The sequence below is a fragment of the Cololabis saira genome, chromosome 6, assembly GCF_033807715.1.
Source record: "Cololabis saira isolate AMF1-May2022 chromosome 6, fColSai1.1, whole genome shotgun sequence".
NCBI classification, from domain to species: domain Eukaryota; kingdom Metazoa; phylum Chordata; class Actinopteri; order Beloniformes; family Belonidae; genus Cololabis; species Cololabis saira.
Genome location: NC_084592.1, coordinates 32445930 through 32472411, shown reverse-complemented (window position 1 = coordinate 32472411; position 26482 = coordinate 32445930). Strand labels below are relative to the sequence as shown.

General features: G+C 38.5%; 1 protein-coding gene across 2 annotated transcripts in view; it reads right to left on the bottom strand.

Annotated features, from left to right (window-relative positions):
* Positions 1 to 26482, bottom strand: part of ptpn4a (protein tyrosine phosphatase non-receptor type 4a) — a 108398-nt gene that overhangs the window by 42434 nt on the left and 39482 nt on the right. For both annotated transcript variants that reach the window (XM_061723967.1, XM_061723969.1), the window contains exons 2-7: positions 19914 to 20068; positions 7145 to 7252; positions 6919 to 6961; positions 2119 to 2197; positions 453 to 497; positions 267 to 319 (exon numbers count right to left, since the gene is read on the bottom strand). In XM_061723967.1, coding sequence (XP_061579951.1) covers positions 267 to 319; positions 453 to 497; positions 2119 to 2197; positions 6919 to 6961; positions 7145 to 7252; positions 19914 to 20051 — 466 coding nt within the window. In that variant the 5' untranslated portion in view covers positions 20052 to 20068. The remainder of the gene's footprint in view (positions 1 to 266; positions 320 to 452; positions 498 to 2118; positions 2198 to 6918; positions 6962 to 7144; positions 7253 to 19913; positions 20069 to 26482) is intronic.

The window sequence follows — 26482 nt, the reverse complement described above, 5'->3', positions numbered from 1 at the left end:
TCTTTGTCTCTACACATTATATAACCATTAAATGCCGACTTTGGACCCATCATTACAGCAAAAAGCCCAAATGTCATAGAATATTAATATCCTTGATTGCAATATATCACCATGTTGCTTAAATTCAATTACCATGGTTTCATGACTATAAAAGCGCTTCAGCAACCACAGTCATTATATTTCACAGTGCACGTCGCTAAAGAGCGGCGTAATGGATCGCCTCTCCATTGTTGCATTGAGAGGGTTACCCAGGGAGCGCTACTTACACTGAACAGCATAGGATGCCAGCAGCGCTGCTGTGTTGTGAGGACACGGCAACCTGGAAGTCACAGGGAGGAAAAAGCAAAGGCACAGCAGATTCATGAAATACAACTGAACATTTGAGAACATGTTTCTGCAGCTCTTTTCAATACCTGCAATATCTACCATTTATACAGAGGCGAAAAACTCACCTGCCAGTTAAAACATCCTGTTTGATCTGAAGAAAATACTGGTACCTGAGGAAAGACGACAAAGAATGATAACAGGAAACCAAGAAAACACTTTGTGTTTAATGTTACGTGAAATCATCCCTTTTTCCTCAACATAACCTGAGAACATCGTGAAAACAGAGAGACGGTCAAATTCTGGTCCTAGAACTCCTTTCACATTGACACAATAACGCTAGGTCTCTTATAAGTCTGTTTCCAAAAACGTGGCAATACCGCATAATATGTAAAACCTCAAATCAGTATAAATTGGGCAGATATGGAAAATATTTTTTTTTTTTACGCTGACTTTTTTCTTCCAGCCAGTACAAAAATCCTTGCTTTTTTCCCCCTCATCAACTTCAATTGTTAATATACAACCATTATACATCAGGCCTGCAACACAATCTTAAACAAGGTGAAATGAAAAAGAAAAGATGACTGTTTTAAACACTGTGCTGATGGGCAGGACCATCCAGACTGTTGCCAAGAACAAACCAAGAAGGCAAACTCTGTGCTGCCTTCGAGGCCACATCTTTTACAGGTATGTCCAGGAATTTTCCAGCAAGACATTTCAAGCAGTTCTTGTGAACATCACAAAAGCATTGCTGAGAAAGAGGAGGGTAGGAGTGCTGGACTGGTATGTATAACCTGTCCCACAGAGGACGTTGTCAGAGAATTTTGATGCCAATAAAATGGAACCACCGCCACTGTTTTTAGACACTTCAGGACATATTTGCGAGAAGAATGGGATGAAAATACAACTGAACCCCCTTTGTCACCTCCTATCCTCAACCTTTTGAACACTGAGAAGAAATGACATCACAATGTGGTAGAAGCTTTGGAATGTGTTGCAGGCCTGAAATCTAAACGCAGGAATAAGATAACGCATGAAACGGAGAAAACATGACACATCTGGGGTCCGTACTGTCTGCAAAGATCGTAAAGACAAAGCAAATCTAGGGATTGCGGTTTATTATCGACATGTTTTTAATTTACACTTTCCATCTCTCTCTCCCTTTACTGGTTTGGGGTTGGAAATAAAAACAAAAATGCATCAAGAGAATAAACCCTGCATTGCATCTGAATTAATACAAAGACAACTAGAAAGACAATCAATAGAAAGGAATTCATGTTTGTTTGTTTAAATGAAATGTCTCCTGAAACATTTACACCTCTATATAGAAGCATTTAGTCGTAGTTAAGTTATTCATTTAGGTCCTAAACTAAACTATTCAACTCACAATCTTCTAAATGTGTATGCTTTTAGTAAATTGCACTTGCTCCTTGTTGTGTGCTCATATTTCTTCACTTTTTCATAATTAACATGTAAACACCAAACTGTCAGATTAAATCCTCTTCTTACTTTACAGTCAAACTCGTCTGATGAACCCCTGAAGCTGGTGTTGTTTCTACATGCCTACGCCATGAAAAGCTCACTGAGACACACTCGCAAACAGGCGCCATCACGGCATGACACTTAGAATCTGTAAAAGTAGTCTAACATGGCCCTATCACTGGTGCCAAACTGCATTTAATGAAAGAAAATCAGAAACCTCTTCAGAGTGGAGCGTAATTACAGAACAACGACACTCCCACCGCACCAGTCTGGTCCGACAGTGATGGTCTTCAGCAAGATTCAAATTCTTACCGGGTGTATTCTTCCTGAAGCTTACTGGGATCTGTCACAAAGAATTTGACTCTGAAGCTCAAGTTATGTGGAGACCCTCCTGGAAGAACAGAGAAACACAACACAGCAGATCTGTGGGTGAACACAAACACTCACTGGTCTGGACGGATCTATTTGGGGGCCGCAGCTGCAAACCGTATTTTCTGGACTATAAGCCGCACCTGTATATAAGCCGGATCTGCTCTATTTTTTTAAAAATAATTAAAAAAAGATATACAAGCCGCACCTGTATAATAGCCGCATCCGCTCTATTTTTTAAAAAATAATTAAAAAAAGATATACAAGCCGCACCTGTATATAAGCTGCATCCGCTCTATTTAAAAAAAATATATGCAAGCCGCAGATATTTATGTTGTTAGATTAGATATTTACTACATGTACAGAAGGATTTTGAACTGTAAATGATGTACATGTTTGTACCTAAATAGATCCTTTCCTAACAGTGTCTTTTAACACGGCAGCTTAACTTTGCTGATTAAAACGGGACAGAACCAAGAGAAAATAACCGGTATTTATTTATTTATTTATCTGTTTGAAATCTGCTTCTACCTACTTCTATCTGCTAAAGAAGTAGCGTATTCTTCTTTGCATTTATTTTGTCTTAGTTTTGATTCTGCGCCCCGAAAGGTGGAAGAAAAATCCACAGAATAGCCGCACCTTTGTATAAGCCGCATGGTTCAAAACCTATGAAAAAAGTAGCGGCTTATAGTCCAGAAAATACGGTATTTATTGTATATAACACACAGTAGGGGTGTAACGGTACACAAAAATCACGATTCAGTAAGTATCTCGGTTTTGAGGTGACGGTTCGGTTCCTTTTCGGTACAGTAAGGGGAAAAAGACCCCATGACAATAGCTTTTCATTTAATTTTCAACTTCTGCAAACAACAGTTTATACACTTTCTTACAAAAATTATACATAAAAAAATACAAATATAAAAAGATAAGAATAAAAAATAGAATACAACTTAAATCTATTAGCAAACCATCCAATAAATAAAATATTATCAAATTAAACAAAATATACCTGTGTTTTCTGAGTGGTGGCGGATCCGCCGCTATAAAAACACCAAAGGTATTAGTTATAGCTTTAGCCTGATCTGAATTACTGGCAAAAGCCTGTTTAAATGTCAAAGGTAGCAGGGTTGACACGGTGCTGGTTTCTTTCCTCGCAGCAGCGATATTCACACTCGTCTGGTGGTGTTTCAAATGCGTTATCAGGTTTGACGTGTAGCCAGAAACATGCCCGGTTGCTGGTGAACAACGTCAGCACGCTGCTCTCGTCTTATGTACTTGTCCGTACCGACGGCCCTGTACCGAAACGGTTCGATATGAATGCGTGTACCGTTACACCCCTAACACACAGGCTTCAAGTTGAATAAAAGCCTCATCAGGCATGTTATACAAACCATTAATGGCTTCATCCAATAATGGGTTGACATTGATTTCATTTCTAATGTTCCCTGCGCTACATTCACATACGACTGGAAAAGTGCATTAACAGCGCAAGTACCATTTATTTAAGCCCAAACAGCTACAGAGTGAGTTTTCTCACAGCATCATGTCATATCTCGGTGTATATTCGTCTGCTTAGCCTGCTGCATTTCTATGAAGTTTAGTGCCGTTGGATGGAGGAAGGTGAAAATATTAATATTCCATTAAAAAAAATCTTACTTAACAGTATTACTGAAAATGATTTGCATGTAATTTTTGGGAATTTTAATATTTTATATTAAAAGGACAGTCGTTACTGTGATCTTTTACAAACCCAATTCAGAGCTGAGCAAAGCAAGTATCAGGGCTCTATAATGCAAATTTGTGTTGTTGTATGACGTTGTATGACTTTTTGAGTGACGTCTTGCTTTTTTTCTCTTTAATGAATGTTTTACTTTAAGAAAAGACATATTTTTTGCTGTAAAAGTGTTCAAATTGAAGCAAGCATCGTTTCAGACACTCTTTTGTACCTTAAAAATACCATTATTTTGTTTTATGATTATGCAAACATTTGACTTGAGGAATGTTGTTTTAGTTTCTTATTGGAAAATGTAGTATAAAATAATATTTGCCTTGCCTTTTCTTTGTTGGACTTTACAACTGTACCATGGCTCTGAAACCATGCTATGATCCAAACTGTGAGGTAAGAAAAAGAATCCATATATGATCCAGGAGCATGATCCAGAAATGCCACCGTCTTCTGTGGGCCACGACTGATTTATAATGAACGGTGGCAAAGAGGAAACTGTTTCAAGATCCGATAAATCGAAATATGTAATTTTTTCATTGGGAACCATGGACGCTACATGCAGCTACGCCATCTGGGTTGCTATCAGAACTCAGTTCAAAAGCCTGCATCTGTATCTGCATGGCATTAGCGGTGTAGTAAGATGTAGATGCTGGTGTGGTCACAGGAAGCTGAGGAAACTCTGCGGGGGAGCTTTGAGGCTACAAACTGGGATGCAAGCCACATGGAGATGACATCAATGTCCCGCCTGAGTGTGTAACTGACTATATAAACATCTGTGTGGACAATGTATGTGTGGTCTGTGCTTCCCCAACAACAAACTCTGGATCACCAGTGACCTGAAAGCTCCTCCTCAAAAAAGAAAATGAGAGCGTTCAGGGGGGCAGACGGGGAATTATTGCCGCAAGATGTAGCATATCTGCAGTCATCTGTTGGGCGAGCAACATCGGAGCCAGATACTTAAAAATAATAATAAAAAACCTGAACAAACTGAGAAAGAAGTTCTGGGGACTGTCCTGGAGCCTCGGGAAGTGATTGTGCAAATAAAGTTGCTTCTTAAAATGAAGATCATCATGGACAACATGAGCAGCCTCTTCACAAGACAACGATTCAACAACAATATCCTCAGTCAATAAACTAAGATAGGGACACTAACTGCATCTCAGAAGTGCCCTTCAATGATTAATATACTGTAGTATTATTGCAGAGAACTGAACGGAACTTAAAGTTTGCACATCAATGCTCAAAAGTACATACAGGCTTTAGAGCAATATATTCAATTCAGTTCAAATATACTTTATTAATCCCTGAAGGGAAATTAATTGTTGCAGTGGTCGTGATTTAAGTCTCTTCATAGATTCATTGCAGAGGTTTATTGCTGTGGGCAGGAAGGATCTCCTGCAGCGGTCTGTGTTGTAGATCTGAAGAACCCTCTGACTGGATATGCTGTTGCTGAATCCCTGCGTTGTGAAGAGGATGTTCAGGGTTGTCCATGATCTTCATCGTTTTATGGAATATCCTCATTTGTCCAGTCAGCTCAGATCCAGAACAGAGCCGGCCTTCTTTATCAGTGTTAGGGCTGTTCGATTAATCGATTTTAAATCGTAATCGCGATTATGTAATTAGAACTATGTTAAAATGTGAAAATCGTAAAATCGATTTTTCACTTTTTTTTTTTTTTTTTTTTTACCTTGTCTGCACACATATTAATGATTGATACCATATTAATGATTGATGGAAATACCTCTCAATACCTGCGACAAGTGCCCCATCGGAGAGGCTCTTTAGTGTAGGAGGGGGCGTTGTAACATGCCACCGGGCATCCCTCAAGCCAGATGCGGTAGACCGGCTCGTGTTCCTTGCAAAAAACTTGCAAATGTGAACAGCAAATGTAATGACTGACATTACACACCTCTACCTCCTTCATGGGTTGCATTATTATTTAGCATGCAAAGACCCAGTTTAGTTTAATTAGAAAATGTCTTGTTTTATTTAATTGGAAATATAACTTACTGTATGTTTGCAAGTGCTGATTTGCTGATTTTTTTTTTCAGAGATAAAACTTTATATTTTATTATATTTTTTTAAACTTTTTTTCAACCGATTTTACAGAGTTTTGCTTTTTATTCATTCATTTTTGGTTTAATAAGAGCAAAGTTTGCACTTAAAGCCCAATGGGGCAAATGTTCAATAAAAAAACAGCATATTTGAAATAATTTCTTTGCCTTTTGTCAATTCACAAAATAATCGTAATCGTAATCGAAAATCGGATTTTGAGAGAAAAAAATCGAGATTTCATTTTTGGGCAAAATCGAACAGCCCTAATCAGTGTGTTCAGTTTCTATCTGTTCTCGTCCACACAACAACCTTCCCAGGGAAGGCCTGGACAAATTAAGATTTGTGATATGTGAAAAGTGACATTACTGGGTGTGACAGAGCCAGACTGCCATAACAACATCTAAGGAAAGTACCAGAGGGGTCATTCAGATTCAGACGGACATGCTCCGTCTCCCTCAGGTCAACGGCAAAGCGCTTCTTGCCAAAATGAACTTCAAAGCTTAGCCCCTCAGAGTCTGCACAACCGGTCAGCTTTGTTCACATACTATATGAAGAAATAAAACAAACTAATACCGATGGCATTTTTCACTCAGTGAATCAATTAGCCTGCTTGAAAACAGAGTTGAAGTACAGTTCAATCATTGCTGCAGGACGACTCATTTCACCAAAGCTAATTGTTCTACATATTCCAAATTGTATTAGTCGCTGAAAAAAGGAGCAGAGTTGAAATGAAGTTTAATCGTTGCTCAAAGCACATTGAATTGTATATGACTGAAGACGTTTGCTGGAGGTGGATCATTAACTGTCCAGAGTCTAGACTGCTGCACGCCGTCTCCATCAACAGGACGATTTCAACCCAAACAATCAAATTGGACTTGAGTGAGCCGAGCATCAGGATTCTTTGATCTGTGCTTGATACAGCCGTGGATCATTTAGGGTGGCGTGCTGTAGGTGTCACTCACTTTTTAACTGTTTCCTGACGGGCTTGTTGGGATCCAGCCAGCGCTGTAAAATATTGATTGAGAGACACTTAGAAACACCGTAAAAACATGACCGCACATTATAAATTATTCACTAGTGGCCACAGACACGTTAGAAATACTCGCCATCCACATGGATACAATTTGATTTGTAATGAAAGCATAGATTCAACCACACTCTCCTGCGGACTAAGAAAAGCATACGTACTGGTGCGTCTGAGGCGTCATCAGCCAAGTGCAGGCCAAAGTAGTCTCTCTCGGTCAGCTCCAGGTGCTTAAAGACGGCGTCCAGCAGCACCTGGCCGTGATCCGACTTCTGCAAAGAGCAACAGGAAACAAAGAGTGAACTTGCTGCCCCGTGGGTTAGTTGGCACCGAGGTCTGAGAGTCCCTTCATGCTGCTGGTGAACTCCCCAGTGAAAGGTGAAGGAAGGAACGGCGGGACAGCCAAGTCCCCATCTCCCATCTCACACATTTAAATTATTTAAAACACCCTTGTTGCTGCAAAAACATTTTAAGCGATCGAAAATCCAGCTGCAAATCAATGTTGAGCCCCTTTTAATATCTCTCAAACATGTTCGTGAAGATTTATTTTTTCCATTTTGCACTTTTTTTCAGGTCCGATTGTTATAATAATACACTCCCATTTCATTTATAAACCCTAAGAAGATATGCAACTACTACATCCATTAGGGGTGGGCAAAAATATCAATATGGCAATATATCGCGATACTTTTCCAGCCGATTCAATATCGATATTCAAAATTTGAATATCGATTTTTTTTTTTTTTTTTTTTTAAATATTTTTTATCCCCGATTTTTTTCCCATTTTCATCACCCAGTGCTCCTACCTAAGTGACAGTCCTGGGCATTGCCACTCTCTACCAACCCTGGGAGGGCCCTGCACTGAGCTCAGGTTTTATTTCACGTTTTATTTCATTTTATAATTTATTTTTTATATAACACAATTGCCTGTCCTTAAAAAATGAAAAATAATGGACAGAGGTTTATTTATTTATGGATTTATATCTATACTGACTGATCACTGTGCCTGTCCTTGGTTTTAGTACCATCTTTCTTGTGTTTATTATCATTTGCCACATAATTAAAGCAACCTCATACTAAATTTTATGTTAATTTCATATGATGTAAATAATATGAAAAACATATACAAATATGTTGTAACTTTAGCTTGTTTAGTTATAATAAAACATTGTTTTGACTCAGTTTGTCCCATGAATTGTCACTATAATCTGATGAACGTGCAACTCGGATTTTAAGATCCATCACTATCATCTGATGTACATATATACAACTTGGATTTTAAGATATGTAATGCATTTTTAAATTTTTCGGTGAACTATGTAGAATATAATAATCGGGATATCGCATAATCGGGATATCGCAATGTGTATCGTATCGTGGCTCAAGTATCGTGATGCGTATCGTATCGTGAGGTCCTTCCCAATACCCACCCCTAACATCCATATAAAGATTTATAGGGATAACACAGCTATGACATTTACACCTGGTCCCACATGTGAGCAACTGTTTGATAAAAACTTGTAGGAAAATTTGAAAGCAGCAGAAAAAGAGCAGCTAGAAGTTTATTGCTACTGGCAATAGAGAGGGCTGATGAAATTCAGCGCTGATCCTACAGACTTGTCAGGGGTTGTGTTGGTGTAAAGCAACGGAAAAAAGCTGCACTTGTACATCTTAAAAGGATCACAGTCATCTTGTCCATTATTGCCCACAGTGATGATGCTTTTTTAACGCTCAGACTTGGGCTGGCAGTTTTAGTAATGAAAGCCTGGGCTTCAAAATGATCCAGCAAACATCCAAAGGAATCAAGGCAGAAAAACATATTTGAGTATAAACTAAAATGAAAGACAACAACAGCTTATATATATATATATATATATATATATATATATATATATATATATATACATATATATATATATATATATATATATATATATCGGTGGACTGGAATATTTCTCTGTGCGAAAAACCTATTTCATGCTGAGGTTTCACCATATGACAATATATTCCTGTTCAGTAACTTCAGCGATCCATAAGTCTTTTGTCATGTGTTTGGCCCATGGACGATTCAATTCAATTCAAGAATACTAACATGATTGGCAGGCTCTAAATTATGGAGGAATTGGAATCCGCCCACTGAGTTTGACGAGTGAAACTGACAGTTTTACATTTACATTTCATGATTCAGCAACACGAAATCCTTAATTAAATGTGTCATTAATTAATTAAATGCAGTTTTACATTTCATGATTCACACGCAACACGAAATCATTAATTAAATGTGTCATTAATTAATTAAATGCAGTTTTACATTTCATGATTCACACGCAACACGAAATCATTAATTAAATGTGTCATTAATTAATGAAATGCTGAAATAATAAATATATATTTTTACTTAAAATGAATTGTATTTTAATTAATTAATGACATATTTAATTCTAATTTTAATTAATTAATGACACATTTAATTAATTAATGATATATTTCATTCCCATTTTAATTAATTAATGATGAATTTATTTATTTAATTTTGGCACAAAAAATCCTCCATACTAAATATGCTTATTTACGCTGTAAAGTTTGATGTTTTAACATGAGGGTCACTGAGACGCACCGGAGAAACCCCTAGAGGCCACTCTATGAATTGCAACCTGGAGCACTTTCAAAATGGCTTGATCTTTGAAAAGCAGATGTTGCCCCTTGGTTTGACTACAACTACCATCGTAGAACAGCACATGCACGCCCATTTGGCTTTGCGATGAGCTTTGTAAAGTGGCCTCAGAATCAACTTTTACCGCGGCGTTCTGTCTGTGCTCTCAGATTTACATCAAAGGTGCATCAGTCTCACTTTGAAGAGGCAGTAACAAATCGTCTAAAGAGTAAATGTACTACCTTCTATAAAGCAATGCAAAGCTGCATAAAGTAAGGATTAAGTTATCAACTCCATCATAAATATCACATCATTCCTGAGAATGCAGTAGGGGTGAAACAGTATCCCATGGGAGCACGAGTGATGCAGAAGTTCACACCTGATCTCTGTGAGTGAGACGAAGGGAAATGGTGAATATGTAACTCCATCAGTGTCCCATGGGAGAAAACACTCACACACACAACATAACCGCTTCCCTTTGCTCCGGTGACACAGATCTAACAGGGAGGCATGTGTGAGTGTGTGAGGGGAATGGAGGAAATGATAGTTGACAGTTGACATGGCAGCGCTCTAGGATAGCTCTGTGTGTGTGTGTGTGTGTGTGTGTGTGTGTGTGTGTGTGTGTGTGTGTGTGTGTGTGTGTGTGTGTGTGTGTGTGTGTGTGTGTGTGTGTAGTTTGCCGCTGTCAAAGCTGACTTCAGTGCGAGACATCTCTAGCAGACTTTGTGCTCCTTCCCTCTCTGTTCCTGTTTAATTGATGCTGTGTTGCTCTGCTCTATGGCTGAATTTGAAAATGTTGATGGTGTGATCTTTTGAGAATCTTAAAAATGTTGCATGTTGCACTAAAAAAAATTACTATTAATTACAAATGAGAGTCACTGGACTGTAGTCAACCCTCTAGGAAGTGACTGCTACAGGAAACACAACTCTTGGTTGATCAGGATGGTGCAGATAGAAGGCAAAGAGCCAAGGAAGACATCCACAGACATTCAAGCTTAACTCTAAGATCAATGTGCATCTCTGTCTATATCACACCATCCATCAGCAACCGGAAGACGACCCTAGACTCGTTACTCCTACAAGGGGAAAGAAATTCACATTCGGACTTGCTAAACTGCCTGTTGACAACACCACAAAGTCTGCGGGAGGATTTCAAAGAAAAGAACACCTCATGTACTGTGAAACATGGGCAATGAATTGTTCAGAACAGAGTGAAGTCTCCATCCATCAATCCTTCCCTCCCTGCTCATCAGAGTTCAGGTTGCAGAGACAGCAGCCTAGACACATAGACCCAGACCTCCCTCTCCCTAGCTACCTCCTCTAGCCCTTCTACAAATGTGCAGTCTGCATTACTGAACACCCCGCACCAGTCCGACTGTCGGCTGCGATGTGGTTCAAGTCATGGCTGAAGGCACGGGCCTTGGCATTCTGACCCTCAGTAAACTACGACGGAGTATTAGGGCCAAACAAAAAAACAAAAAAAGGAAATTACGAGAATAAAGTCATAATGTAATGAGAATAAAGTCGTAAAATTATGAGAATAAAGTCATAATATTACGAGAATAAAGTCGTAAGATTACGAGAATAAAGTTGTGATATATTATAAATATATAAATATAACTTCACAAGATGCTCAATATTCTTCATTTTAACACAGGAGAAGACTGCTCTTCCTGTTAGAGTTCTCATAAATTACCACTTTATTTTCATAATATTATGACTTTATTCTCATAAATTACCACTTTATTCATTACGACTTTATTCTCGTATTGTCACAACTTTATTCTCGGAATTTTACGACTTTATTCTCGTAATGTTATGACTTTATTCTCGTAATGTTACGACTTTATTCTCGTAATGTTACGACTTTATTCTCGTAATGTTACGACTTTATTCTCGTAATATTACGACTTTATTCTCGTAATATTACGACTTTATTCTATTACGACTTTATTCTCACAACATTACGAGTTTATTCTCGTAATTTTACGACTTTATTCTCATTATATTATGACTTTATTCTCGTAATTTCCAATTTTTTTTTGTCTTAGTTTGGCCCTAATACTCCGTCGTAGTAAAGTAGTGGGACAATAAAGCCTCAAAAGCATCCTGGAGTGAAAAATACTGTCAATACGGTCACAGGGCATGGGTCCTTCACCTGAATCGGAAACCCAAAACAAACAGGAAAAAGCACCCAAGAATGGCTGATTTGATGAATAGTTATGAGAAGATGTCAGAAATCAGAAGCAATCCTTCAAACTTCAGACAGATAAAGAAGTTTGATCAGAAATAACAGACCAGAACTGCTGGCATCGCAGACGTCTCATCAAAGGTACCATCATTGTTGTGCGTGCCATTTCTTATTTGTTGCATTCTGTAAAACGCTCTATTGAATCAAAAATTAAACGCATAGTCTGACTTACTTTTGATTTTTGATTCAACAGTCAAAATTTGGTTGCTCTCAATTTGCAATAAATAATGATGGATGATGTTCACTTTGGACAATTTCAAGTCATTTCATAGAAGACCACCAACAAATCTGCACACTTTGTATCTGCACTGCTTCCGTTTTGTATGATCTAGTTTTTCAGCTGGATGTGGGAGCCACACTGACGAAACCCATTGCCAGTTTGCCTTCATATACACATACATACATACATATGTGTGTGTGTGTGTGTGTGTGTGTGTGTGCGCGCCTTGGACTCTTCTGGCTTTCTAAAAGTGTGCGAGCCAAATGTGCAGTTGCTGCCAATGCAAACGTAAACAACCATAGACTGTTAAAAACTGCACCAGGAGCCGGCATAGACGGTAGAGAGCCTGCGCGCGGTCTGACACGTTTTTTTTTTTTTCTCTATTTGTTTTTTACAAACCAAACATCTTGAGGAGAGCTTGTGGGGATGACTCAGGAAGAGACAGCGTCAGAGAGAGCAACGAGTAACACAACGTAATCTAAGAGACTCGCAAAAGAATGTAAATGTAAGAAGAAGACAGGGAGTCTCAGAGACGGAGGGGGGGGTGCATGGAAAAAGAGAAAAGACGTGATTGACGATGCGACATACAAACGCTCTTTGTGCAGCCTGTGAGCATGGCAGACTGAAATAGTGTCTGTGTGCGTGAGAAGAGAGGAAGAAAGGATGGTGACAGAGTTACAACAGCACAAGAGAGTGTCTGAGAAAAAACAAGTGAAAAAGAAAGATGCAATGATCAGTTTTATATGGGTGACATATTCACTTCCCAGCATCCACAGAGCACACAGCTGAATGTGTTGCTGTGTGTGTGTGTGTGTGTGTGTGTGTGTGTGTGTGTGTGTGTGTGTGTGTGTGTGTGTGTGTGTGTGTGTGTGTGTATCTGCATTGAAGTATGAGGGGAACGCAGGAATGTGTGAGGCAGCTTGTCCAGACAGGAAGAGAAGTACAGGAAGAGAAGTACATGAAGTACGGCTCGGTCACATCTACAGTATATCTGTCTTTCACCATTGAGCCAGAAAAAAGATGGTTGGTTTCCCCACGATCAGTGTGGACAAACACCAGACACACTGGTACATAGATTACACAGAAATTAGTACATGGACACGAGAAAACCTGCTCAGAAGTTTTCGAAAAACAGCTCACTTCTGATCCAGAACTGGAGTTGTTGGGGTCAAAGTCAGCGACTGCGGGATTGTCAGATGACCAAAAAAAATGTTTTTGTGCTTTGTGTTACTGCTGGTTTAAAGACTTGTGTCATCATGCCCATGAAACCATGCAGCTCCGGTGGAGGATGTTATGAACCATCTCGCCTTAGAGAAGATTAAGTTCTGACCCAGAATGTATGTAAATTAGCTCTGTAAGTTTTGCCAGCCTTTAATTTACTAACATAACAAACCCAACTCAGAGCCAACACTACTGATAATCCTGATTTGGTTATGACAGCTTCTTACAGCCCCCCTCTTTTTTCTTCTTTCTCCCCTTTTTGCTATTTGTTGCTTTTCAAATCGCCACAAAATGTTTTCGTTTATGTTAAAACATCAGTTTCCATTACGTTTGAAGGAATATTTGATATTTGATCGACAGGCTCTGGTCAACACTATTGTCCCTGGTAACAACCACCCAAAGGAACACAGTAATGCCCCACATCAACAACACAAAGCTACAGGTTAACATATTGGCATAGAGACTAGGGCTGGGCGATATATCGAGATTTTAATATATATATCGATATATTTTCAAATACGATATGGTACGAGACAATATCGTTTATATCGATTTAAAAAAAAAAAATTGAATTTTTTTTTTTTTTTTTATGATTTTGATATAGCTTATTTTGTGACAAATTGACTTGAATGTTTTATTTGAGATTTGCACAAATGTTTTGTTATTTGCACAACTGTCAACCTCAGTGGAAAAGTCTGCCTGTTACTGTCTACATTGTATTAATTGTACAGTGTATTTTCATTTAATTGTTATGCAGGAAAGGGATATTTGTTTTATTTTATTCAAGAAGCATTTTTATTCTATATATGCAGGCAGTTTATTTTTATTTCATTTGTTTTATACATTTTGATATTGTGCAGACCTCTGTTAACAAAGGTACCTGTGTGACATTTGGCACGAGGCTTTGACTTAAAACTGAATGTTTTTTTAATGGTTTGCCTCAGAAAAAAATGAAGCTAACAGAGATGCTAACAGAGATGCTATGCTATAATGCTTTGGGGGAAACCCCAATTATGGCACAGAAAAAATATCGATATATATCGAGTATCGCCATTTAGCTAGAAAATATCGAGATATGACTTTTGGTCCATATCGCCCAGCCCTACATACATACAAATTAGATTTATAAGTATTCCAACACCGGAAACCAATGCATACACCTCATACCAAAACACATACAAGTATTGGCCAGTCTTTACTGTGCTGTGTGGTACAGATTACATTGCTGCCTCTTAATTGGGACTCTTGAGGTAGCTGTGTTCACACTATGTAACCGACAACAACAAGGAGGCTAAGAAACAGATGGAAGGACATCTCTGGTTACACTTGATGTGTATTCTTATTTTAGAGTAAAGTCAAATACAGAGTGCATTATTGTATGTGTGGGGACAAAAGAGTCAGCAGTCAAGAGCCCTGAAGTCCCTGTGAACTACAGCTCCCTCAAATTATCATCATTTGGCCAACTGCTTTTATTTCCTGCTCTTTATTCTTAGCAACTCCATCACCTAAAAGCTCTTGCAGACAACACAAAGTTTTTATGGTGTTCAGCAGTTACTATGGATGCCTCTAGTTAATCAGAATAAATTGTGCCTCTGACCTTGCTTTGTATTGATAGAGGAGGATCAATAAATGCAAGTCTTTTGTCTTTCCAACTCCTAATTTATCAGGCTTTCAAGCTACAATATTGTGCTTTATAGTGGTATCATTTCAGCCCAAGAATTCCCATCAGTAAGAGCATCAATACAAGCCCTAATGTGCACACAAGTGTGTTGGTCTCCATGACAGTTAGTGACCGCTTCTGAATTTTCAATCTCCACGAGAATCACTGCCAGAGAGAGGATCAATAGAAGTATTGTTGCACTCAAGATGGCTTGTATTTGCAGGAAGTTACTGCGGCAGTTGGGGGGTCTGATCAATGACGCTGACAGAGACCGAGTCATTCATTCAGCAGCAGGACAGGTGTGGCGGGAAGTCTGCAGCCAACAGCCGAAGAGAAATCGAGCTGGATATGAAGGACGAGGGAACAGTCCTGATCCACATCCTGTCCTTACCAGTAAGCATTACATGTGTATACGAGGGTCTCCAGTCATTTAGTTGTAGATGGGCAAAAGAAGGGCGAGCCAGTACTTAAAACAGAGATGTTGGTCAGGATCAAAGTTCTAACAGAGGTCTACTTCCGAATATCTCATGAATCATCCTCAAAATAAAAAATAAATAAAATTGAAGTATTTTAAACGTAAATACAAATTTAATAATTTATCAACCACTGAATTGTCCAATTTGATCTAGTTTCAACGATTTGTGGAAATCTTATTAAAGTAAAAAAACAAAACAAACCAAACACTTTTTTTTGGTGTCTTGGTCAGTAACGTAACATGTTTCTCTCGTAAGAGCCTATTTACCGTGTAGAGTGGTCCTGGACGGGGGTCCCGTCTCAGGAGTAGATTCCAGCCACTAACTCCCATTACTTGGTCAAGTAGAAAGACCAAGAAAAGGTTGCAAAAGAGAAATGAGGTTGGCCTAAACGTCTAAAGACTAAAGACACATGATGTGAAACTGAGATTAAAACAGGGAAGCTGGTTAATTCCAGGTCTGAACAATTTTGGAAAATAATCTAATTGCGATTTTTTTCCCCAATATTGGGATTACGATTTAATATGCAATTTTTTTTCTTCAATAAAACCTAAAAAATGATTTTGAAACTAACCCAATATTATATACATTTAGTATAACATTTTTTTCCAAAGACTAGGCATCTTTGTTTTATGTCTTGCATATTTTAATTTAGCCAACCACAAACCCACACATCTACTACCTCAAAGACAAAGTTGAAACTGACAAAAAAATTAAGGTAATACAAATTTGAAAGAGTAAATTTTTTTGTATGGTTGTTTGTTTTGTTTTTTTAATCAGATTTGACAAATATTTAATATTGGGACCAATGAAAACACAGTGAAATTGAACTGTTTTCACGAATCGAATAATAAAAGAAATCGAACGGGTTTTGTGGCTTCTGAACTGGTTCTGGTCTAAGACCTGGTTCAGGTCGCAGGCCTCGTTCCTGCGGTGGAACGGTTGTTTGGTCTTGCTGTGATTCAGAAACTAACTTCGGCATCTTTCTTTTGTAAAAACCCAAAGAATCCTACAGTATGGACGTGCTGTTCTTCCAGGCTTGCAGGTTCAACTGATTCCGTTTCAGACTGGTCCATCTAGCACAGGGATATTCAATTGGCGGCCCGCGGGGCCACATGCGGCCCGCCAGCAGCTTTTATGTGGCCCCTGGTCATATTTCAAAAAAGGGGTTGTTTGTTGAAAAAAAAAAAAAAAAAAAAATTTTTTTTTTTTTTTCCAGATTTTTTTCCAGTGTTGCACAGTGTTAATGTTTGTCACATTATTATTAACCTCCGTTGTACAGAGGACTTGTTGACATCATTAGGCTTCTAGGATTGGCCTGACATTTTTTTCATTTGAATAAGTGAGGACTTTGCATTTCAGATGGAACTTCTAAGACTCCTATTTCATGTGATTGTTTTGTTTTGCTGATATAATGCACAGATGTGTCATTAATAAAGGAGCTTATGGTTAATATTTTAGTTGCTTATTTATAACATCAAACTGGCTACTATGGACTGAAATGCTTGTGCCCAATGCTTAATATAATATTCAAATAAGGAAATCTTGGTGGAAAGTGGTGCTTTGTCATTATGGCATGTTTTCTTAAAAGTAGGTCAATATCAACTTCATTAAGTTTGCACAATGCATGGTTTCAAAATGAACTTGCATTTAAAATAATATTTCTTTATCTGAATATTATATTTAACATTCACAATGACTAAATCTGGAGACAATTAATACATAATTCATATGTAAACTAGATATATTCAAATGTATAATACAAATGTATTATATTTACATAAGTCTTTGAGTGCAAAATACCTTTTGAAAACCCCCAAATTTTCAAATTGTGCGGCCCTCTCCATACAGTCCTTTTGCAGATGTGGCCCCCGGCCGAATCTAGTTGAATACCCCTGATCTAGCACATAGACTGTATAAAACAGTCTAGCCAGAGGCCATTGCAGCGCAGCATGAAGAGTTGATGCAGTGTAGTTCTCGTCACTCTCGCGTCACGTGACAACCCGATAAATCACTCGCATTGCAATTTCAAAATCGTGTTATGATATCACGACATTATCGCAAATGCGATTAATCGTTCAGTCCTAGTTAATTCTATTCGGTTCTGGGTCTGTGACATAAAAGGAATTCCCACCCCCCCAAATAAATATACCTTCTTTAAGATCTGCTCCAAAATCCCTGGATTCTGTTCCCTCAGGAGGAAACAAGTGACAAAGGAAGCTGAAGGAATAATGTGGCAACTTCACCAAGTACTTTGCAAGGAATTTTTATTCATGCCCTCAGGCCGGCAGTATCACGTACATGCTCTGAAAACCGAAAGGTATGCAAAGCCTTTTATTCCTTCATGTACTAAGAACCTAAATGGAATCAGTCGACTTTAAATTAACTTTCTACACAATCAAGCGCTTTTAGCAACCCACTGATCTGTATACTTTCAGTGTCATGTTGAGGGTGTTTCTGGTTTACTGTGTTTTGATTTCTGATGACTACTGTTCAACTATTTATTTTTTTTTGTAACGACGACAGAGTTTAGAAGAGCTATCTAACTTACCACAGCGCATGTCCCCATTAATGTACAGTTAGGTCCAAGTATTAGTTGGACAATGACACTTTTAATGATTTATCTTTACACACCATCCCAACAGAGTTTAAAGAATACAGTTTAGGTATGCTCAAAGTGGATACTTTCAGCTTGAGTTGCTCCAACAAATTTAAAATGTTTAAATCTTCTTCAATTCTCTTAATACTCAATCGATGCTATATTTCTGTGAAACCTTTTTAAATTAAAGTTTAAAGTCTACACGTTGATCACATCTTAAGTGTTGTTTTTCAAATTAATCGTAGAGGTGCAAAAAAAACAAAACAAAAAAAAAAAAAAAAAAAAAAATCATAAAAACTGAGACATTCAACACTTCAACTGAGACATTCAACACGTCTCTGAATGTACAGATATGTGCGCACACACTTAAACGCTGAAAGGATGTGGTCTGTCAGAAAAAAAAATGTTTTTAGAAGAATTGTTTCCTGACTAACAAAAGGTAATTTCCTGGTTCATGTTATCGCCCTTCTGATCAAATACACGACTACAAGACACATGGACCCGGGGAGATGTGACTCGGGCCTATACGTATCTGGTGTACACACGCACGCACGCGAACGCACGCACGCGAACGCACGCACGCACGCACGCTTAATGTTTTCCAACAAGAGACTGACTGCTTGTAAATCTAAATTACAAACAACGATATTAAAACTTAAGAGGAGAAGAAAACCATGAAATGAAAATACGTGTCCAACCTGAATAGTATCAGAATATAAGATGAAAGAAACAAAGAAAGAAAGAAAACGTGGGCTGTGTTTTACACTTTTTCCACCACGGACTCAAATCAACTTCAGGTGGGTTTGGGGGGAAATTCACGGCAGTGGAAGAAGTGGAGGGGAAGTTGTTAATGGAAGAGGAGCCAAAGCGGTGGGTGGATGTTAAGGTGAATGTGTGACCAATCTCAGGGCTGAACAAAGATCCAAATGTCGTTACGTGTGACTAGGGCTGGGCGATATGGACCAAAAGTCATATCTCGATATTTTCTAGCTGAATGGCGATACTCGATATATATCTCGATATTTTTTCTGTGCCTTAATTGGGGTTTCCCCCAAAGCATTATAGCATAGCATCTCTGTTAGCTTCATTTTTTTCTGAGGCAAACCCTTAAAAAACAGTCAGTTTTAATACAAAGCCACGTGCCAAATGTCACACAGGTACATTTATTAACAGAGGTCTGCACAATATCAAAATGTATTAAACAAATGAAATAAAAATAAACTGCCTGCATATATAGAATAAAAATGCTTCTTGAATAAAATAAAACAAATATCTCTTTCCTACATAACAATTAAATTAAAATACACTGTACAATTAATACAATGTAGACAGTAACAGGCAGACTTTTCAACTGAGGTTGATAGTTGTGTAAATAACAAAGCATTTGTGCAAATCTCAAATAAAACATTCAAGTCAATTTGTCACAAAATAAGCTATATCAAAATTAAAAAAAATTTTTTAAAAATATTAAAATCTCGATATATCGCCCAGCCCTACGTGTGACCTTCAGAAATGATGTCAAATCTGAAAAGCAAATGAATTAATGTACATTTCATTTTGTACATTTCTGGTCTACATTTTATTTTACTGTTTATACTTTTTATTGTTTATACATTTCATTTTATTTTATCTCTTATATATTTGTTTTTATATTTGTATTGTGTTGCACCAATCCCAAAAACAAATTCCTCGTGTGAAAACTTGGCAATAAACCCTTTTCTGTTTCTGTTTCTAAATCGTCGTGCATCAGTCAGACTAAAGCATAATAATGGGTTTAGCATCTAAAATACCAGTAACTGCTTTCATCATTTTTCAGCCTTCACAGCAAAGACACGTGACTTTAAGGGGGTACTTACATTGACTTTGAATGCCTGGACAGTGTTGTCCAGCAGCAGTACGTTGCACACAACCTGTGTGTGCTGCCTGTCTCGCTCCAGCTCCGTCGCCCGGACATTGTAGGATCTGCCAGCAGGCAAGCGGAAGCGCGCGCTCATCACGCTTCTACCAGGGTCTGCAACAGCCAAGGGCAAAAGAGAGGGAACAAGTCGTGAAAAAACAAAGAAAGAAATGCTGCATCATTAAGTTGTGATCTGATCTGAGAGATTCAGCAGAAGTTTTAGGCTTCATCTAATGCATATATGCACTTTAACACCTGGTGTTTGCGCAATTATTCGATGTACAATATGACTTCTTGTACTTTTCTTCCACATGCCTTAGAAAAGGATGCTGGGCAGCAATGCAAGCCTGTACAGGCAGAGCAAAGCTGCAGAGAGAGGCTGCTTCATCAGAAAAGAATGTAAATGGCGAGGCAAGCAGCACCTTCATTTCTGTAGGAGTACACGGTTCCACTGCTCTAGAACTCAAGTTCGCACAAATTAAAAATAGATAGTAAATTGGCCTAAACAATTGTGAAACCTATTGTGATTCATCATTTCAAAATGGATCTATATTTAACGTCAAGAATGTGACGAAGGGAAGTTCACGAGTGAACGTGATTAAAAGCTACAACGAGGACATTTAATCTTTGAAGTCCCTGGTTAGATATACTGAACTAAACAACTTTCATCAATTCGTTCCAGCAACCACCAAATATTTGGCCTACAACCCTGAATCACAAGAGGTCAGGACAATCAGAAAAGCACAGAAAACCAAAATGAATAATTTTTATTTTAGTTCTTTGCAGACAGAATGAATCAAAGATTTTATGTGGGTTTTTTTTTCCTTACACAGATTTAAAAATAAAAAGTCAGGACCAGTGTTCTGCCATTCCCTAACTAAACACTTCAAATGCCTTTTAGCACTGAGAAGAGCAAGAAGTGCTGCGTTGTTGTTACCGAGTCCTGTGTAGGTGTACAGCGGTCCGGGCTCATCGTGACCGTGTTGGTTTCAAAGATCTCCCTACAACTGGGGGCAGGTCATGACGGGGGCAGACTAGTCCAGCGCTCACATCTTCTTGTTCCTCAGCTATATCTCTGAGGTGTGAAGAATGTGGTTTTGCACCGTCTCGCTGAAATAGTGCACGCCAGCTGTGTAGAGGGAAGCATCATTTTGCTCTCAAATCTAATTTTTGTTCTTTTTTTTTAGTTAATGCTGCCATCACTTGAGAAAATCCCTTGTTGTTTCTTGCTGATGATAATCCGGATGATTCCCAAAAACAATGTGAAATTTAAACTAACAAATGAAACCACTAGCAAATAAAATAAGGGAGAGAGAAAAAGAATATCTTGGGTACCTACTATCTGAAAAATAATAGGAGTCAAAGTAAATCCCGGCACTATTTTTTGTTTCTGTTTTACATATTGTCCCAACTTTTTCTGATTTGAAGTCGTATTAGGATAATCTGATTATTATCACCAACTTGCCTGACTGGACAGATCCCGATCATGATCCTGATTAGTGGCAGATGGTAGTAGAAGCTACTTGTCTTTGAATCTTAAAGTATTTCCTCTCATATTTGGTTGATTTAACAGTTACATGTACAGCCTGGACTCTTCATGACTGTCTGAGCTTCTGTCTGTTTCTGTGCAGCTGTGACAGAGTTTGCAGTTTTGAATATTTAATTTATAGTTTCATCTTTAAGTTTTCTTTATTAGCCATTTAAATGGATTATGTATTTTTCCTCAACCGCTTTCCCCCCCCCTACATCTCATCCAATATGTCAGGATGCATAATGACCTCAGACGGGTCACGGCCCCATCATCTAGAGCTGCTATGTCGATAACCGCTGGCATGATTGTGGATGGACAGTCGTGCAAAGGCAAGCTAGAGGCCACCAGTTACAGCCACACAGCAGCCAGACACACATCAAGAACAACGAGTCTGTCATGTATGTGGCATTTTGTCGCATCTTTGAACTTTTCTCTCTTAAAAACATCTTAAAAGCGTTTCACACAGCAAATGAGAGCAGAATTTAGCTGGAGGAAGAGCTTTGCAGATTCAGCTGCAATCCTCTGGTCGTACAACGTTACTCCATCAAGTTCTGCTTGAAAAGTCTCCACAAATGACTGGCTGGACGACAAACCCACCGAGGACGTGCAGAGAAATTTAACCACAGTGTGAAAGCGCGAGCTGTGTTCCAGCAGGGGCTGTGTTGCTGAGCTATGATCTTTGCCCAGTGCCTCATCTTGGTATTTTGTTATCCACTGTGAGGGTTGCTGAGCAACTCCAGAAAGCAAATTTAGCTACGATAGAAGTCATAATTAAAAGAAATCTTCACATTTAATTCCACAAATACAAAACATGTGCAAAGCTTAGTATTCCCCCTCTTACATCCTTGTGTACTGTATAAAAATCATCTAACGGCACTTGAGGCGTGGTATTAGGTTGATTACAATCTCAAAAATGAACAACATACAACTCTTTTTTTTTTCTACTCTGTGCCATTATTTATTTAACAAAACTGAAATGGAAAGAAAATAAAGAAATCATGTGGGGAAATGCTAAGTAACCCTGTGATTTAACAACCTTTTCAACCCACCTTCAGCAGCAGTCATTTTAGGAAGTACCGTATTTTTCTGGACTATAAGCCGCACCTGTATATAAGCCGCATCAGCTCTATTTAAAAAAAAAAAAAAACAATAAAAAAAGATATATAAGCCGCACACCCGTATATTAGCCGTATATTAGAAAAAAAGATATGCAAGCCGCAGATATTTATGTTGTTAGATTAGACATTTACTACATGTACAGAAGGATTTTGAGCTGTAAATGATGTACATGTTTGTACCTAAATAGATCTTTCCTAACAGAGTCTTTTAACACGGCAGCAACTTTGGTCTGATTAAAACTGGACAGAACCAAGAGAAAATAACCGGTATTTATTCATCTATTTATCTGTTTGAAATCTGCTTCTACTTCTATCTGCTAAAGAAGAAGTAGCGTATTCTTCTTTGCATTTATTTTGTTTTAGTTTTTATTCTAATTCCGGTTAGCACTCCCCCCTAGCAGTGGAAGAAAAATCCACAGAATAGCCGTACCTTTGTATAAGCCGCATGGTTCAAAACCTATGAAACAAAAGTAGCGGCTTATAGTCCAGAAAATACAGTAATTTCTTCACTCTCATCATTGTGTCTTTTTTTACAAAGTTATTCAATCGAGCACATTTGGGTCTTCACTGTTGCACAGCTGTCTAAAGGTCCCATCACAGTCTTTCTGTTAGACTGAGGTCTGGACGTTCACTCTGTTGTTCCAAGAAGCTTTCAGTTTGCAGCCATTCTGATGTAGATTTGTCCTGCTGCATGACCCAACTTCAATCAAGCTTTATCGGTCTGACAGACCTCATGTTTGCCACTCTTCATCAGTGCTTCTCATTCCTGTCCTCCATGGTTCAGATGTTTCCCTGCTTCATCAAACCTGATACAAATGACTGTTTCATAACCAGACTTGTAAAGACCTTTGGAGCTTTTCCACTAGTACCTACTCGGCTCGCCTCGACTTGGCGCTTTTCCACTAGGGGTCTGAACCGTGCCGAGTAGATACTTTTTCTGTAACTACTCTGGCGAGGTTCTAAGCGGCTGAGTCGGGGCTGTATCTGACGTCATCAACACTACAGGCCACCGATTGGTCGGGGGGTTGGAGTCAGGATGACGTCTGAGTCAGGATGTGGACATCAGTTGAAGACGACGGCTTCTTTGTTCATTATATTTGGACAGGCAATGGCAGGCGCAGAAGTCTGTCCGTTGTCCAACCGTCAGGTGCAGATCTTCCTAAACCTGGTGGAATTTGAAGGGATCTCGATGGGGACATAAGAGGACAAAAAAGATCTACCAGAAGCTTTCTCAGTCCATAACTGCTCACGGCTCTACAAACAGACTTTTCAGCAGCCCCGAGACAGGCTAAAAAAAAAAAAAAATCAAAAAGCCTCGCCGCTTGAAGCTTCTCTCACTCTCATTTTTTAACTTGATATTGAACACAGGCCACAGACCAAGCAGCACATATACCATCTCCTCCAGGTTTTACATCTTTGGTGTTGTTTTCTTCTTCCTTGTTTGTGTCACACACTCAAGTACGTCACAGCAGCTTCGCTCCAACCCCGCCTACTTCTGCTCCAGGTACTGGATTGTAGTGGAAAGGCAAGTTGAGTTGAGCCGAGATGAGTAGAGCCGAGTGGTTACTAGTAGGGGTGGGCAAAAATATTGATATGGGCAATATATTCGCGATACTTTTCCCAGCCGATTCAATATCGATATTCAAAATTTGAATATCGATTTTTTAAAATATTTTTTAATATTTTTTATCCCCGATTTTTTCCCCATTATATCACCCAGTGCTCCTACCTAAGTGACAGTCCTGGGCATTGCCACTCTCTACCAACCCTGGAGGGCCCTGCACTGAGCTCCCGTTTTATTTTACGTTTTATTTCATTTTATAATTTATTTTTTATATAACACAATTGCCTGTCCTTAAAAAATGAAAAATAATGAAAAGAGGTTTATTTATTTATGGATTTATATCTATACTGACTGATCACTGTGCCTGTCCTTGGTTTTAGTACCCATCTTCTCTTGTGTTTATTATCATTTGCCACATAATTAAAGCAACCTCATACTAAATGTAATGTTAATTTCATATGATGTAAATAATATGAAAAACATATGACAAATATGTTGTAACTTTAGCTTGTATAGTTATAATAAAACATTGTTTTGACTCAGTTTTGTCCCATGAATTGTCACTATAATCTGATGAACGGTGCAACTTAGATTTTAAGATCCATCACTATCATCTGATGTACATATATACAACTTGGATTTTAAGATGTGTAATGCATTTTTAAATTTTTCGGTGAACTATGTAGAATATAATAATCGGGATATCGCATAATCGGGATATCGCAATGTGTATCGTATCGTGGCTCAAGTATCGTGATGCGTATCGTATCGTGTGAGGTCCTTCCCAATACGCACCCCTAGTTACTTAGTGGAAAAGCGAGACTTGATGACAAGCAGATGATAACCATTCATTTGTATCAGGGTTGTGCTAAAGCAGGGGAAACATCTAAAACATGCAGGACAGGGGGTCCCGAGGACCAGATTGGGGGAACGCAACTCTACAGTATACAAGGGTTTATTTATGGTCAACTCAGCGACCTGCAAGGTGCTTAGGCTCCATCCCCACAATGATCATCCCTCCACCACCATGCTTGACAGGTGGATATTGAAGCACCTGTGTTAAAATGCTGGGTTTGGTTTTATGAAACATTGTAGCAGGGGAATTAAAGGCCAAACCAACGTCTGTCAAATAGGACGTTGTTCCAAAAGCTCTGTGGCTTGTTGACTTGCAGTTAATGCTTTTTGAACCTTATACGAACACTAAGGCTTAATTAGCATTGATCCGTTTTTTTTTTTCTTTTAACCTTTGTTTTAAATAATGGCCCTGTGAAAAAAAGTTTCATGTTGTTTTTACACTTACACTACCCACTTCCATTAGATGATATTTCTTATGTTTTTTTACACAATGATTAAAGAAGAGGCACATAATTATCAATAATGCCAATTATATATTTTATCCTTCTATTATTTCACACCTATTATAGATTCTTCTGCAACAAAAGTGGAAACTTCTGAGTCTCAGGTAAAAAACAAGTACAACTGCTGTCAAGAGGAAATTCTTACAGTGCTGCATATTACAGCATTAGCCTACACAGGAAATGAGGACTGAGGACTTGTATATCAGTGTGCACGTCTCATGTATAGGATAATCACTGTTTATGATAGTAAAACAAAAGAAAAGAAAAGCAAAATAGATGACAGGATGAGATGAATCACAACCTGCCTGACTCATAACAGCAAGCAACATGAGCTTAGCACACCTGCAGTAACAGTTTCCTGTTGTAAAACAATGACCCATGTCACAAACTGAGTGTGTGATTTGCAAGATGATTAACTGGTCTTCAAGCTGATCTGACTGCCAACAGAACAACAATTGCAACTGTTGGGCACACATGGGCGATTACAGGCATTAAACCCCAAAACTGTGTGAAAGCAGACACGGCCGAGCATGACCCTGATGCCACCGACTACTCTGTCGATGACGGTGTTGATGAGGCTTGGGCAGAAGCGGGCTACAGAGATACAGCCATGCAGAAGGGAGGGAAGAGCTCTGTTGGTGTCCGGCGTCGTCTCACACTGAGAGGAAGATCTTCTGGACTCAGAGACGATTGTCCTTGGCACACCAGACTCTCTCCACAGGCTTACACGGCTGGCCTCTGCTCTTTTTCTGTCCTTGCATTTCTACGGCCTACCAAAAGAGCGAATTGATAAAAAAAAAAAAAAAAACATGCACGCACTTTGGCAGATATAAAAAAAATATTATATTAGTAATGCCAAGATCACATTTTATTCAGTTAGAATTTTTTTTTAATTAGTCTGAAACTGAAGTTAAGCATGGAAATAATCATCATTTTATGTTAAGTTTGATAAATGCA